Here is a 13,474-nt window from a genome sequence, read left to right as displayed (position 1 = left end):
AGCTGGATTCTCTATCCTTCCGCCTGCGCATCTCCCTGCGCCGCTGGTTCAGCGGCTTCGTCGATTAGGCCCCCTTTTCCCGTCTTCGCCTGAACCCTAAGCCTCCTCTCGCCGTCCTCTTGATTGGGTAGCTTTTTTTTTTTTTAATTTTTTTCGATTTTTGGGGTTTTATGGTTGGCGTCATCGAGGGGATTGGTTTCCAAATTGATGGCATTGGGCGATTTGATGGCGTCCCGGTTCTCTCAGTCGTCGGTGTCCGTGGGGTCGAATCACCTGGACCACTACGTCCCTTCCTCCAGCAACGAAGATGGCGATTTCGGCACCAGCAACCTCTCCTACTTGCCGCAGAATGTCGTCTTCTGCGAGCTCCGGCACGAGGCCTTCGAGGCCTGCGTGCCCTGCGGCCCCTCCGAGAGCGGCTTGGTCTCGAAATGGCGGCCCAAGGACCGGGTATCCCTTCCGGCGTCCCTTCTCTCTTTCTTCTTTTCTCTGCCCTTTGGCTTGGCTGATGATGATCCATCTTGTTCGCTTGTGAATAAGTGCGGGCCGTGTCTTATCGCCGACTTGCTTCTTTTTTTTTCCTTGTTCACATTACTGCCCGCTGAACTGGTTCTTGTTGCGATTCAGGTCGAGTGATTTGCATTTCACAGGATTATGTATGTAGAGTTGTATTGCGTTTTTTGATGGGTAAGAGATGGCCAGGGCAAAGAGGGATGGATTATCTTTTGATAACTAAGGCTTATGAGTATTCTCTGATGGCACATAACATTTTATTCGATGTAAATGTGTGAGATGGTGAGGAATTTTTGTTGGCATTTTTCGTGTGACCTCCATTTTTTGTGAGGACAATTGGGGATTTGGGGAAGCTAAGCCTAACATTTAATTCTACTAGCACTGGCTGCCACATGGGCCTTGCCTTACCCTGGCTAACTCACCGGATTTGTTCTCAACGTACTCTTTTCTGAACTTTAATTTCTGCGCATAGTGATCTTCTGAAGTTAGCTGAGAAGTCGTCTGGCGATCAAACTTCCAATTGTAGACTGCTTTCTGTCTTTATCATTTTTGATCTAGGCAGGTAATAGATTTGCAAATTATGCACCTGCAAAATGGTTCATTTGTTTGGATGTTCTGCTTGGAGTAGAGAAGTATTATTGTGCATTGTCCTCAAGCTCTCCTGCCATTCATTCCAGTTTTTGATGGGTTCAAGTTGCCTGGAATGTTTGTTGTGCTTATATAATTGATTCCACACAAATCCAAATATACAGACGCGTGGGAATTGATTGATTCAAGAAACATCTGCCTATGAGGCATGCAACTTGTGGGATATGTTATTGCTTATCCTGATGGCAGAGTTGCAATATACTATGGCATATATTTACATAGGTATCAATTTCAGTTTTAAAATGGTAATTTAATAAAGCTCTTTAGCTCTAATACATGCAGCAGGGGTAGCAAATGACTATTATGCCTATAAAACCTTCCATTTTCTTGGAGGATTTTTTTGGCTTTTCTAGTTGAACAAATTTCCCTAGTCATTCTGCTTTGAAGCGATAGTCTTGGATTGGGAAACCCATTGGCAAAAAGAAAGCAATTGTTGTAATAGCAGAGGGTCAATTGTGTTTAACTGGAGCTTTTAAGAAGTGCAGGTAAATTGAAATTTCAGCTGCCTCATGTGATATGAACAGGAAAAGCTAATCCTTATCTAACAAACTATTTGCTGAGAAACCAATGGCTTTCATAACAGTGAATATAGTGATATTAGAACTATTTATCTCCTGTTAATGAAATGGTATTAATATTTTACAAGTGATAAGGGTTAAATTACATTGAGGAGAAGAACTGTTATCCTCTGATATTGTTTGTGTATGTCTGTATTTTTTTTCCTTTTGAGTTTGTTGGGTTGGCGGGTCACAGTGCTCGTGTTTCCTGAGTCCCAACTTCTGGTGTTGCATTTGCTCTTAGTTCCTAACGATGGGCATGACACAATAGCAAATGGGCTGTTTAAAGTGAAAAGCTGAGAATCATTCATTTGGTTTTGATTGAAACAGTGATATGTCTACTTTATTACTTTAAGTATGATATAATCCACATCAGTCAAAGTAAAGTTATTGCAAAAAAATGCTCATATAAGGTGTTGTGCTCTCTTAAGGTGTAGAGATGAAACCATCTCTCTGTGGCATGGATTATTATCATGAAGTCATTGCTACGATTAGTCTTATCTCGTTAAGATATTCTTGCTCAAATGGCTTCTCTCTCTCTCTCTCTCTCTCTCTCTGTTAGAGGAATGGCTTCTTTCCTAAAGTAAAGGTGATATTCTTCGTGTCTCATTTCTTTGAGAGATACAGCAGTGTCTGTGCATTTTTCAAACGTGTCCAATTGTGCTTTTTACAGACCACTCTATTTTATTTTATTTTCATTTAATTCCTTGAAGTTGATCATTGAGAAAGTAGTCTAAGGAAACTCATTAATTAGAATTGCAAATTTTATAGAGGTAGAATTTAAAGTAAGAGATGATGCTAGTCTGGCAAATGAGATGTTTCTAATGGTTTGTTCTTGCTCTGCAGATGAAAACCGGATGTGTAGCTATTGTCTTATGTTTAAACATAAGTGTTGATCCACCTGATGTAATAAAGATATCTCCTTGTGCCAGAATGGAATGCTGGATAGGTAGATCATTTTCTTCATGCTTGGAATTCTTTTCTGTTTTTACACCAGCTCCTTGCTTTGCGAAATTTTTGCATGATATTCTTCTTTGTGGACGTTTGTTGTTTTCTTAAATTGGTAATAGATGCTTCTTTTTCCAATATCTGGACGTACTTCATTGCATATGATCCTTGGCTCAATCTTAATTTTTAATCAATTGAAATCAGAGTTTTTGATTGGATAATTATCAAACTATCTCTTTATTTAGTAATTTTGAATTGCTCCTTTTCCGTCTTACTAATGGCAAGCACCTGAATATTATAGTTGGGAGTTTTTACTTATAATAACATTTTTTACTTATTACATTCTCTTGGATTTATTTGCCTTGTTAGATCCATTTTCCATGCAACCTCGAAAAGCTATTGAATCAATTGGAGAAGCTTTGAAAAAACAGTATGAAAGGTGGCAGCCAAAGGTGAGATTTCTTAAATCCTTTTTAAATGATTATCTTTTGATTTGTTTTCTGGAGTTCATATCACCAAATTCTTGCAATCCAAGCAGGCTTCATATAAGGAGAAACTTGATCCTACCGTTGATGAAGTAAAGAAACTCTGTACGACGTGTCGCAGATATGCCAAGTCCGAGAGAGTTTTGTTTCATTACAATGGTCACGGTGTGCCAAAGCCAACTACAAATGGTGAAATCTGGGTCTTCAACAAGGTAATATTTTATTTTCTTGGCTCTTTTTGGTAGTTTGTTGAATTTATACTTTGGCTGGACTGGCTATAGTAATTAATAGTCACGTTTGATTAAATTTCTTTTCCATGTTTTATTGTGCCCAATTTGCAGAGTTATACACAGTATATCCCCCTGCCGATCAGTGAACTCGATTCTTGGTTGAAGACACCATCGATATATGTCTTCGATTGCTCTGCTGCTGGTTTGATTGTCAATGCATTTATAGAGGTACTCAAAGATGGGTATGCTTTCAGCTGTGATTGTTAATACAAATTTAACCATCTTGAGAGTGATTTAATGTTTGTCATATATTTTTGGACTTTGCAAATAACTGTGCATTTGTAATTCTATGGTAGCTTAATGACTGGGGTGCTGCTAGCACCAGTGGATCCACAAGGGATTGCATTATTCTGGCGGCCTGTGAAGCGCATGAGACCCTCCCTCAGAGTTCTGATTTTCCTGCTGATGTCTTTACATCTTGCCTCACCACACCCATTAAGATGGCTTTAAGATGGTGAAACCTAGTTCCTTAAATATTACTGTTTTGAATTTGATCTCACTCATTTTTGTGCCTTTAACAGTTTATGTCATTAGCCTTCAAATATGTGTTTGATCTGGGTTTTTTCATGTGATGGCGCGCTTTGTTGGTTTATTTTAACGTAGCAGTGAATAGTTGTTTTCAACAATGGCTTGAAATAGGTATATATTGCATTTTCTAGAACCCTGGGACATGCTTCAGTTTATATGTGCTGGGTTTTCCATAGGTATTTCAGTAAATAGAATGATCTTTGGGCAAGTGATGCATGTGCATGCTCTGCTCTTCTTTGCTGTGATGTGGAGGTTCTTATGCTTAAGTTTATATGAGTGATATAGCTTTCTTGAAAATAATTTGTAGTTAGAGATATTCTGCTTAGCTTCCTCTATTATTAATATGAGAAATATGTAGATGAAGCTTGGCTATATAATCCATCTGAAATTGGTTAATTTGACATTTATTCTGAGAATACTCCTGTTCTCAAATTTTGGCTGTCAGGTTCTGTACTAGATCACTATTACGGGAGTCCCTTGATCATTCTCTGATTGATAAAATTCCTGGGCGCCCAAACGATCGCAAGACGCCTCTGGGAGAACTGAATTGGATATTTACTGCAGTGACTGACACTATTGCTTGGAATGTCCTCCCTCATGGTAGCACACTATTTACTTTTTGTACTTAATTGTGCAGCTTTTTTAATTTTCTTATTTTAATCAATTGCGTTTTCATTTGCGACTAGTCAATATTTGATTGTTGTGCTGCAGATCTGTTTCAAAGATTGTTCAGACAAGACCTTTTGGTAGCCAGCTTGTTTCGAAATTTTTTACTTGCTGAAAGAATTATGCGTTCAGCAAACTGTTCACCAATATCTCACCCAGCACTGCCACCAACGCATCAGCATCATATGTGGTACTGCAATTTCTTTCATCATCAAGTGGTTTCACGTGAAGATTTATTACTGATTTTCTTCTCGTTGGTATGTAGGGATGCATGGGACATGGCTGCCGAAATCTGTCTATCGCAGCTTCCATCTTTGGTGGAGGATTCTGGTCCAGAATTCCAGGTTCAAACTTTTACTTTTTTCCTTTCAAATTACTTGATCTCACTCATGGTTTGTCCTCAAGTAACACTGTTTGGCATTCTTTCAGCCAAGTCCTTTTTTCACCGAACAGCTAACAGCATTTGAGGTATGGCTTGATCATGGGTCTGAAAATAAAAAACCACCAGAGCAGCTGCCTATTGTTCTTCAGGTATGATATGGCTTGTCGTAGTTTGCAGTCATCTTTTGACCATATCGCAGTTATAGTTCTCTCACTCCACCATTCTTCACTTTTTCTTGTTTACTTTTAAGCCGTTCAAATGGTTAGTATAACACAATCTTATCAAGTTTAAGCTTGCTTGTTCAAGTTGTGCTGTCAGTCCATCAGTTCGTGTAATTGAGGAATCTATGCATATTCTTAGGTTCTGCTCAGCCAGAGTCATCGATTTCGGGCACTTGTTCTCCTTGGAAGGTTCCTTGACATGGGACCTTGGGCTGTGGATCTGGTAATAATGGTGCTGTTGATTTTGCGTTTTACGTTCGACATACATCCTTACTAATTTAAGTGTACTTTTCAAAAAAACTTCCTCATAGGCCTTGTCAGTTGGAATATTTCCATATGTCCTAAAACTGTTGCAGACCACAACTCCAGAACTGCGGCAGATTCTTGTATTTATTTGGACAAAAATTCTTGCCCTTGACAAGGTAATGATGATAGCAAATGTTGTTGAACTGCATAACATTAGACATGTTTGGCTGGCATTGCTATAAATTGATCTTGTTGCATGTGTATAAAGTGTTGGAGTGCACTGCTTGATCCCTCGCATTCTTCTGTGGAGATTGGATGGTACTGGGAGGGTGTTTGGGGCCACAGCATTGTCCATTTTTTAGATGAATCTCGATTTGACAATTGTGTCTCTGGTTGTCCAGATTCAAAAGAGTATTTTTTCTCATGGATGTGCATAACTTAATTTATTGAGACTGTTTTCATCCTAAGAGGAAATAATGATGCTTTTTATCTTAGTTCATTATATACATCAATTGAATTTCCATAGTGGAAGTTGAGTGTGATCCGTGAAGTAAATCTTTTGGAACCATATTTATTAAGCACTAAATAGTGATGGTACAAAATGTGAATATATGGTCCTTTGGAGAGAGATATATTTTGTTTAGGGGAAAGGGACCATATATTGAGTAAAAGGAAAAAAAGAATTTGATTCTAGTTCGTTGACTATTTGAGTATAAGCAAAAGAATATGGGTCTAATTCAATGACTATTTGAGAGTATGTTGCTTTAATTAGGAATTCCTCAATGATTTAGTGGTGTGTTATTCTGAATGGCCTTTATGTTTTTGCTTGTGCAATGATAGTCATGTCAGGTGGATTTAGTAAAGGATGGAGGGCACGCATACTTTATCAGGTTTCTTGACGGTATGGAAGCGTATCCTGAGCAGCGTGCAATGGCTGCCTTTGTTTTGGCTGTCATTGTGGATGGCCATCGAAGGGGTCAAGAAGCATGTATCGAAGCAGGTCTTATCCATGTCTGCTTGAGGCACCTACAGGGTCCAAATGCAAATGACACGCAGACTGATCCGTTGTTCCTTCAGTGGCTCTCTCTTTGTCTGGGAAAGGTTTGGGAGGATTTTACCGAGGCCCAAATGGTTGGATTGGAGGCAAATGCCCCTGCTATATTTGATCCTCTATTGTCTGAGCCCCAACCTGAGGTCTATAATTTAGCTTTATCATTTAAATCTTGTCAAAATAATTCCTTCCTGTTGTATGATGTTAAGGAAATTAGTTTTATCAATTCGCTATTGTAAACTTCAGGTCAGGGCTTCTGCTGTTTTTGCACTGGGCACCTTGCTTGATGTTGGGTTTGACTCAAATACAGAGAGTGTTATTGGAGATGACGAGTATGATGATGATGAAAAGACTAGGACTGAGATTAGCATTGTCAAAAGCCTCTTGAGTGTTGTTTCAGATGGCAGCCCACTGGTGAGGGCAGAGGTCGCTGTAGGTTTGTGATCTGCCTTTTATGTTTTATGCGGTGTGTTCCTTTCTTTTGTGTTCTAAGATTCTATTTAAGACAGCATAAGATGACACACTGTATTCAACCAATCTCTTGGTACAGTCTGGGATAAGTTGGTCGTGGAACTTCTAAATCAATTCATGCTACAGTCAGATTGATCATATTCTGCTCCTGAGCTTTAGATATGTGTCTCCTGAGAACTTTCATTTGTACAAAACTCTATTTTTTTCATAAAGTTTGACAATTTTGTGCGAACATATTGTTATACAGTTTCTCTTAAACGAACTCATAAAAAAGATATTGTTCCATTATAGTGCGGATGTAATTAATAGCTGTTCATATATGCTACTATTTGGGAAAAGTGTTATGCTTCATGCTTGAATTGCTCTTGCTGCTTTCTCTTTCAAAACTGTTCTCCTTATGACTTTAGAAGGCACTCTAGCTTTAAGACTCTGTTTGTTTCACCGAAAATGAATGATTTGAAGAGCATCTTCTTAAAATTGATGGATTGTATCGCTTGAAATAATTAGTCAATGAAAATATTTTCATATTGATAATAATTTGTCTGACCATTTTCATGAATGATGAAAATATTTTTTTATTCATTTATTTTTGTACGTGATACAATCCGTCGTTTTTAGGAAAATGTTTTCCAAATTATTCATTTTCTGCGAAATAAATAGAGCCTAGTTTTTCTTGAGTTACCAGCCGTTGTCATTGGCTGCGCCTTTTGGTAATATTAAATGTTATGTTTCTTCACGTGTGCTTGGTACCATCTTGTTTGATCAGTTGGGAGAAACTATGCTTTAACAAGTATTTGTTTCTGGTCTTTCAATCGGTGGAACTTTAAGTTGTATGTCATGGGCATTAGTTGGGTGTACGTATCCAGGCTCTGGTGTTACTGTTGGGAGTGCAACTTTCTAGTCATTATCTTGCTCATGTTAATGCTTAAAGGCATGTAATAAGATGCATACTAAAGCATTTGGAAGCATTATGGTGTTTTGCTTATGTGTCAAGTATGCTGTAGCATCTATAAGCTTTATCAAAATCTTCAATAAATTTAACTGATCCATCTGAATTATTCTATTACCAACTTCTTGTCTATTAAGCTAAAATTAGGTCCATTTTGGTTACTTCATGATCTGCTATTACTTTCTATTTGGCAATGTGACAGAAGTTGATGGGAAGACAACTGTTCAAAGTGATCTGCCATGATGCTTTACCCTAGGACTACCAACTCATGCTTGTGCTCCATTGTTTTCTGGGTTGTAGCTAACAAATGACACGCGTTAAGGAAGTTCAAAGGATATTGTGTTTTATATGTTTCCATAAATCATACTTTTCCCTTTTAACCACCCTTTTCTCTTCCAGCTATGCTCCCAAATGGGTGGTCTACAGTTTAGATAAAATTTGTTTTAATGGGGACTTTCCTGTATTTCTGTGGATTATATTTCTTTACCAGACTGAATCTGAATTTTTTAATTTTACAGCCCTGGGACGGTTTGCTTTTGGTCACAACAAGCACCTTAAGGCAATTGCTGCTGCCTGCTGGAAACCTCAGTCTAATTCTTTGCTGACTTCTTTTCCTTCACTGGCACAAATAAAAGGCACGGGTAGTGGATGTAATACCCCAAACCAGCTTGGAAGTATTGTTTCATCTCAAATTGGTCCCATACTTAGAGTTGGCAATGATAACACAACGGTTCGGGATGGTAGGGTCTCATCTAGCAGTCCTCTTGTTGCATCTGGAGTTATGCATGGATCTCCATTATCGGATGATTCATCTCAGCATTCTGATTCTGCAATAGCCCCTGATGGTGTGAGCAATGGTGTTGCCCACAGTTTCATGCCAAAACCACTTGATAATGCTATGTATTCCCAGTGCGTAGTGGCTATGTGCACTTTGGCAAAGGATCCATCACCACGGATAGCAAGTGTTGGCAGACGTGTGCTTTCTATTATTGGTATTGAGCAAGTGGTAGCAAAATCTTTAAAAACCTCTGGCAATAGTGTGCGGCCTGGTGAAACTATAGCAGGAGCCTCTAGTCTTGCTGGTCTTGCGCGGTCCTCCTCATTTTTCGAGATGCACACGACAGGTTATTTATACTTAGCTCCAAGTCTCAAAGAGAAATTAAGTGCTCCTGTTCTTTTTTGATTACTTGTAATGGACCCCACTTTTTGTTGTATGGTTGCATTTATTTTCTATAGTTGCGAGTTTGATAGTTTGTCTTCCTTTCTTTAAATCTGCTATACCTTCCTTGATATTAAGCTATCATCTGCAGGTCAGTTGCCATTAACATTCAGAACTCCTCCTGTTAGCCCTCCTCGGCCAAGTTATTTAGCAGGAATGCGAAGAGTTTACTCTTTGGAGTTCAGGCCATATTTGATGAGTTCTCCGGAATCTGGCTTAGCTGATGCTGTTTTAGCTTCTGGAGGAACTACAGGGCCTCCAGAACGCAGTTTCCTTCCGCAATCGACTATCTATAATTGGAGTTGTGGCCATTTCTCCAAGCCAATTCTCACTGCAGCTGATGATTGTGAAGAAATATCAGCTAGAAGGGAGGAGAGGGAGAAATTGGCACTTGAGCACATCGCTAAATGCCAACACTCTTGTGAGTCTTCAACATTTTTCTTATGTTCTTCTGTGTCATAAAATGAGCCCCTAGCCTTTTTTTAGTGTCTTCTCATTTACTCTCTTGACTTTCAGCTGTCTGTAAGTTCAATAGCCAAATTGCCAGCTGGGACACCAGATTTGAGACGGGGACAAAAGCAGCCTTGTTGCAACCATTTTCTCCTGTTGTGATTGCTGCAGATGAGAATGAATGCATTAGGTATACCATGTTCTGTATAATGATTTCACTCATCAGGGTTTGCAGTAGCTATACCATTTCCAAAGTATTTTTCGAGCTCAGCAAGCCAGTTTGAAGATTCTGTCAGATGTGGAATTTCCATGCAGATTCTCTAAGAGCACTTCAAATGCAATTCTAGGCATCATATATTTAATTTTTTTTAATATTCTATCTGAAAATGATCATTAAAGTCAGCCAACTCTGCTCAATGTGGACAGTTCATGTGTTTATACCTAAATAATGTGTTTTCCTGATAATTTATTTTCCAGGATATGGAATTATGAGGATGCCGCGCTTCTAAACAGCTTTGATAATCACGACTTCCCGGATAAGGGCATATCTAAGCTGTGCCTTCTGAATGAGCTCGATGACAGTTTGCTCCTTGTCGCTTCAAGTAATTATTCTTTTTTAGTTGGTTATGATGGCTGAAAAGAGTTTACATTTTACATTGTAATGGAGAGGAAAAATTCATCTTGTGTAGGTGATGGAAATATTCGAATATGGAGAGATTATTCTTTGAAAGGCAAGCAAAGGCTTGTCACAGCATTCTCTTCTATTCAAGGACATAAACCAGGCGTTCGGAGTTTGAATGCAGTGGTGGACTGGCAACAGCAGTCTGGATATCTGGTACTAACTTAGGATGTCCATAGTAGTATTTTCTTGGTGAATTTTTTGATTTTATGTTACGCAACGCTAGACATTATTTGTAACAATTTTTTGTCTGTATAACCAGTATGCTTCGGGTGAGATATCCTCCATCATGGTCTGGGATCTTGATAAGGAGCAGCTTGTCCATTCTATTGCAACCGCTTCAGAATGTAGTGTCTCGGCATTGGTGAGTTCTCCCTTGTCCAAAATCTGTCGAAATTGTTGAAGTAAAAGACATTTGGATCTATGTACTTGCCAGATTTGCTGTTCTCTTCAACTTTCAGAAACTGTACTCTTCAGTTTTGGTAGTAATGTGACTAAACCTTCACCATTGAGACTTGTCAATAGAGTGGAAATGGTTAAATTCAGACACGTTACTTATGGTGCTTTTAATTTATTGCCTCACTTTTTGTTTTCTTCTCAATTGATTGAGTATGCTATCTGAAGTTCCTGCACACTTTAGTCTCCCTGAAAAACCGTTTGTGCTGGTAATCTCTATATTTGTCTCTTGAAACTTGTGGCTATGTATGGATATGTCACTGTAGGTTTCTTAATGGATACTAGGACTGATAGTGGACTGCTTTTCTGTCCTTGCGCTGTAGTCTGTGTTCTTCAATGCATTGGAAACATTCTGCTGTTGAGAGAGGAAAGATTTGAGGCGGATAGATGTAATATGGTCTTGTCTGCAGTCTCTCATTGTTGACATTCCTGTTCATTGCGGCATGTTGTCTGTGATGTCATCTTTGCATCGAGTTCTGTACACTTAGCTACTAATCCTTGAAAATTTGTTTTGCTGATGTTATCACTCAGTATGGTTGTGTTTTACATAAGAATCTGCCTGTTTTACCCTCCTTTTGTGATGTCATCTTTGCATCGAGTTCTGTACACTTAGCTACTAATCCTTGAAAATTTGTTTTGCTGATGTTGTCACTCAGTATGGTTGTGTTTTACATAAGAATCTGCCTGTTTTACCCTCCTTTTGTGCATTGTTTCGCTTGCATGGTCTCTTCTTATTTATTTTCTGACTTGATATATATGTAAACTCTGTTAAATATATAGTCTGCCTCCCAAGTGCGTGGGGATCTTCATGCTGCAGGATTTGTGGATGGATCAGTCAGACTTTATGATGTACGGGCACCTGAAATGTATGTATCATTGTTGTAGCATAATGCAAACATTTATCTCAATTTTGCCATACTGCTTTCTGAGCATTAATCTTCCTTAAGATGTGTATTAATGCGCTTCACTTGATAAACTCACCTGTCTTTGATTAGTGTGGTCATATTCATTTTAGGGCTGGCAATTCGTGTTAGCATGTCATAATCATGTGTGTAATTCTTGTCAATGCACGTTGGTCTAAAATTTGTTAAATTAGATTCTACATTCTAAATTTTAATTTGTGTCAATTGGTGTCAACATATACAGCTAGCATGTCGATCAGGTCTTATCATATTTGTGTTTTCTCTCTGGAATTCGTTTTTCCCTCATTTTATAACTGGTGGTGTCCAGCATTACCATCTTCTTACTATGTCCTCTTTAGATGTTGAGTATCATGCATTTTTAGGTGCTTTTAATTGCCTGGCATAACCTGCTTGGTTTTTAGGCTTGTTTCTGCTATGCGACCGCACACTAAGGAAGTAGAGAGGGTTGTGGGAATTGGCTTTCAACCAGGACTTGACTCAACGAAGGTAACTGGATTATCCATCAATATCTTTCTGCCAGCCTTATGTATGTGTTTTTTTCCCCTCTTCTATTAACCCTTTTCCTCCTTTCTTGAAGCATAAGTTGTTGCTATTTGGAATGTGAGGAGTTATTTATATATTAGAATAAAGGCGATTCAAGACCCTTAGTTTATTTTTGGTCTGTCTGCAACAATTGAAGGGTAGCCATACTGCATTTGCACGGATAAGAAAAAGACTCGTGAATTTGCTTATTTGTGTCCTTGCATGAATTGGGATGTTTTGCTCTCTTAATGCTCTTCTCCCTTCTCTTTTGTCCATTGATGATTGGATGGATGGTCGTATGTCATGTGATTGTGGCTATGTTTAAAAGAAGCATTGCTATTTGAATGCTCTAATTGAAATTATTTTCAGATTGTCAGTGCCTCACAGGCTGGAGAGATTCAGTTCCTTGATGTCAGATGCACTGGGGAACCCTACCTAACTATAAATGCTCACAGAGGATGTCTTACTGCCTTAGCTGTCCATAGGCATGCTCCAATCATTGCTAGTGGCTCAGCTGAACAGCGCATTAAAGTCTTTAGCCTTGATGGTCAACCCCTTGGCACTATTCGTTACCACCCCACTTTCATGGCCCAGAAAATTGGTTCAGTTAGCTGCCTGACTTTCCATCCCTACCAAGTGCTACTTGCTGCTGGAGCTGCTGATGCTTGCGTATCATTATATGCCAATGAAAATGCACAAGGAAGATAAATGCACATTCTTTCTATTTTGGGTGGCACTACAGGTGCTTGACTTTGGTGGATGTGTCACTGATGCTGCTGCTCTTTCGGTGCAAATTGATGATCAAACAGTCACATCTCTGTACAGAGAGTCTCCCCGAGGTTCACTTTGAAAATCCCGACTTATCTCGGTTCTCATGTAGACTCGTTGGGTGTGGAGTCACGTGCTACGTATTCTTTAGCCTCATGGAGTGTCAAAGATGGTCAGCGTCCTGCATATGATGGGGGCTTTGGCAAATAATCTGTTATACCAGTAAATCCCTGTAAATATTCCTCTCTTCTTTTTCATCTTTTCCTCCTTGTGTGTCCATTTTTTCCTCTTATTAATCTTCTCCTCTTTAATCTGTAAAAGCAATGAAATGTGATGATTCTAATTTAGTTGCTGCAAAATGAAATGGGTGGTTTGCTCCCTATCAATTGGGGGCTTTAACTCGCTTATCTTCCTCCTGTTTGTGTCATTCTCATTGTCTAAGCTCGATGTGATGACACGGTCTCCACCTGGTAAAAGATCGAAGAAATTATTCTGTTTGACC

General features: G+C 38.9%; 1 protein-coding gene across 1 annotated transcript; it reads left to right on the top strand.

The window, feature by feature from the left end:
• Positions 1-207: 207 nt before the first annotated feature.
• Positions 208-13,381, top strand: LOC104425090 (regulatory-associated protein of TOR 1). Its single transcript, XM_010037679.3, has 23 exons — positions 208-450; positions 2,565-2,667; positions 3,036-3,118; positions 3,205-3,363; positions 3,493-3,609; positions 3,738-3,895; positions 4,415-4,569; positions 4,681-4,825; positions 4,901-4,979; positions 5,065-5,166; positions 5,378-5,461; positions 5,550-5,660; positions 6,325-6,678; positions 6,782-6,971; positions 8,474-9,079; positions 9,266-9,595; positions 9,691-9,814; positions 10,102-10,226; positions 10,314-10,459; positions 10,566-10,667; positions 11,540-11,625; positions 12,084-12,168; positions 12,574-13,381. Exons 1-23 carry the CDS (start codon positions 208-210, stop codon positions 12,910-12,912), a joined length of 4,026 nt encoding a protein of 1,341 aa, XP_010035981.2. The 3' UTR covers positions 12,913-13,381.
• The last annotated feature ends 93 nt before the right edge of the window (positions 13,382-13,474 follow it).

The sequence above is a fragment of the Eucalyptus grandis genome, chromosome 11 (assembly GCF_016545825.1).
Source record: "Eucalyptus grandis isolate ANBG69807.140 chromosome 11, ASM1654582v1, whole genome shotgun sequence".
Classification (NCBI taxonomy): Eukaryota; Viridiplantae; Streptophyta; class Magnoliopsida; order Myrtales; family Myrtaceae; genus Eucalyptus; species Eucalyptus grandis.
Note: the sequence above shows the minus strand (reverse complement) of the source record. Positions and strands in the feature narration are given on the sequence as shown.